We start from the raw sequence: 2,280 nt of genomic DNA, 5'->3' as shown, positions 1-2,280 counted from the left end.
TGTTGGTGTTTCTGACTTAAAATATTATTTTTCTTTTGGTTCTATAATCGTATCTGGCTGTTATTCTTTCGTATTGATTCAATACAATTATTTTTTTCTTATTTGGTACCTTCAAGAAATTTGGACCTTTTTTCATATTTACCAAACTAAAGTAATTCATGAAGAAGTAAAGTAACTTCAATTGAAGTTCAGTTAATTCCGATATTAATAGTCATAGATTATTCGACATTTTGTTGAAACAAGAAAAGAATTAACTAACTTGAAATTTTCAATAATTATGGATATATAATTCTTCTTATTTGAATTAATTGGTGTATTAAATAATTTTTAGGTTTTAAATTATAAGAAGATTTAAGAAACAAATAAAGAGGATAAACAAAAATATCTATCGTATAATGTACGATCAGGGTTTTAGACTTAGAAATGAAGTTAAAAGAGTGTTATTGATGGAAAGTTATTTGTCTTAAAGTAAATATTGTTTTAATGAACAAAGATCAATTAGATGCAAATAATAAAGAAGAATGTTGAGTTGGATTTTGTAAGAGATAAGTTTTAAGAAGAAGTAAATCATTAAGCATCTTTTTAGTTGTCATTACATATTCAGGAAGAATCCATAATTCAAGAATAGATCGAAAATCACTTTGAGGTGGAATTTGGTTAATATCAAGAGAAGTTGAATGAGTTACAAACTTATAAAGACATTGAACAATAAATTTAATATTTTTATTCATACATTTTATTCTATATGATTCTTCTAACATTTCTGATGGTAATAAATAACTTTTTTTTTGTTTATTAATAAACCAATACTTCATTAATGGAAATATATCAGTAATAATTACTTTATCACAACTTTCATTTATAAGAATATTATTTGAATGTAAATGATAATGAATAATTCCTTTTTGTTCAAGGTAATGTAATGCAGATACCATTCCATTAATAATTTTATAAATTTGATAACTTCTTAATGGTTTATTCCATATTTCATTTAAAGTATATGGCATTGAATAATCATAAATAACATATACATTTAAATTTGTTCTACAAACTCCACCAATATGTGGTAAATTTGGGTGATTTATCATTTTCATTGAATAAATTTCTTTTGGTAAACTATCAATATCAAATAAATGAGATAAAGGAATTTGTTTATAAGTTACTTCACTACCAAGAAATATTGCTTTTCCAATAGTACTATGTTTTCCTTCAATAAACAAATGTTGATGAAGTAAAAATGAAATATCAACTAAATAAGAATTAGTAATAATATCATGTTCTTCATTAAATTCTTCATACCCTTCTTTTTTGAATTTATTAACAATTAATGATAAAATAGTTATACAAAAGATAGCAAAGATAATTAAAATATTATTCATTAAAACAATAAATTCATTATTAATATATAATGGATCAATAGTAAGAATAATACTATGAATTGTTAATAAAATATTTATACAATTTACTATTAATTCTCCTATACTTACTATAATCCCTAATTTGGTATGTAAACTATGTCTTATTTGAAATAACCCACTCCATTGTATTAATACTAATAAAGTTAAACTACCTGCATTTAATAAATTCATAAATATTAAATAATTTGTTTGAGAATTTACTAAAGAATGAATAGCAATAACTCCAACAAAATGAGTAATAGTAACTAACACCATAATTCCTTGAATTATTTTATTTGGATTACCAATTAATATAACATAAGTATTTTGTTGTACATTTATACCTAATATAAACAATGTTGCACTTAACCCAAGAATTAAATTCATTATTTGTTGTGACATTTCAAAATATAAAGAACCATAAAGTCCAAAAATAAGGAAAAATACAAATAAATATAAGTGTTGATGAATTAATTTCTTTCCACATTTAATAAAAAATACAATAATAATCCCTAATTCTATTACCATAAAAACTAAATTAATAGAAGCTAAAAAATAATAAATAGCCATTTCTTGAGTTGTACCCATTAAAGTGTTGTTGGGTTTAAAGTTTCTTTTACTTCAAATAAACATATAATAACATAATTTTTAATTTTTAAAAATATGTTATTAATGAAGTATAAGAAAATATAAAATAAATATAATAAAAATTAAAATAAATGAATAATAAGAAAATCAATATTAGAGTAAAATAAGTAAAAAAACGGGAAATATCACAGAAAAAAAGAATAATGAACTGAGAAAAAAATAGGTTTAGGTTAGCCACTCGGAAACAGAATGGGAAGAAGAACACTGAGTCAAAGAAAAGGAAGAGGGTCTATTT

At 22.1% G+C, this 2,280-nt stretch overlaps 1 protein-coding gene across 1 annotated transcript; it reads right to left on the bottom strand.

The window, feature by feature from the left end:
- Positions 1 to 494: 494 nt before the first annotated feature.
- ENU1_019430 (hypothetical protein) lies at positions 495 to 1,985 on the bottom strand (the record flags this gene model as incomplete). The annotated part of the gene is made up of 1 exon (XM_008856950.1): positions 495 to 1,985. One exon carries the CDS (start codon positions 1,983 to 1,985, stop codon positions 495 to 497), a length of 1,491 nt encoding a protein of 496 aa, XP_008855172.1.
- Positions 1,986 to 2,280: the final 295 nt, after the last annotated feature.

The sequence above is a fragment of the Entamoeba nuttalli genome, assembly GCF_000257125.1.
Source record: "Entamoeba nuttalli P19 unplaced genomic scaffold asmbl_2333, whole genome shotgun sequence".
Taxonomy (NCBI): Eukaryota; Evosea; order Mastigamoebida; family Endamoebidae; genus Entamoeba; species Entamoeba nuttalli.
The sequence above is the reverse complement of the archived record's forward strand: the minus strand, read 5'-3'. Positions and strand labels throughout refer to the sequence as shown.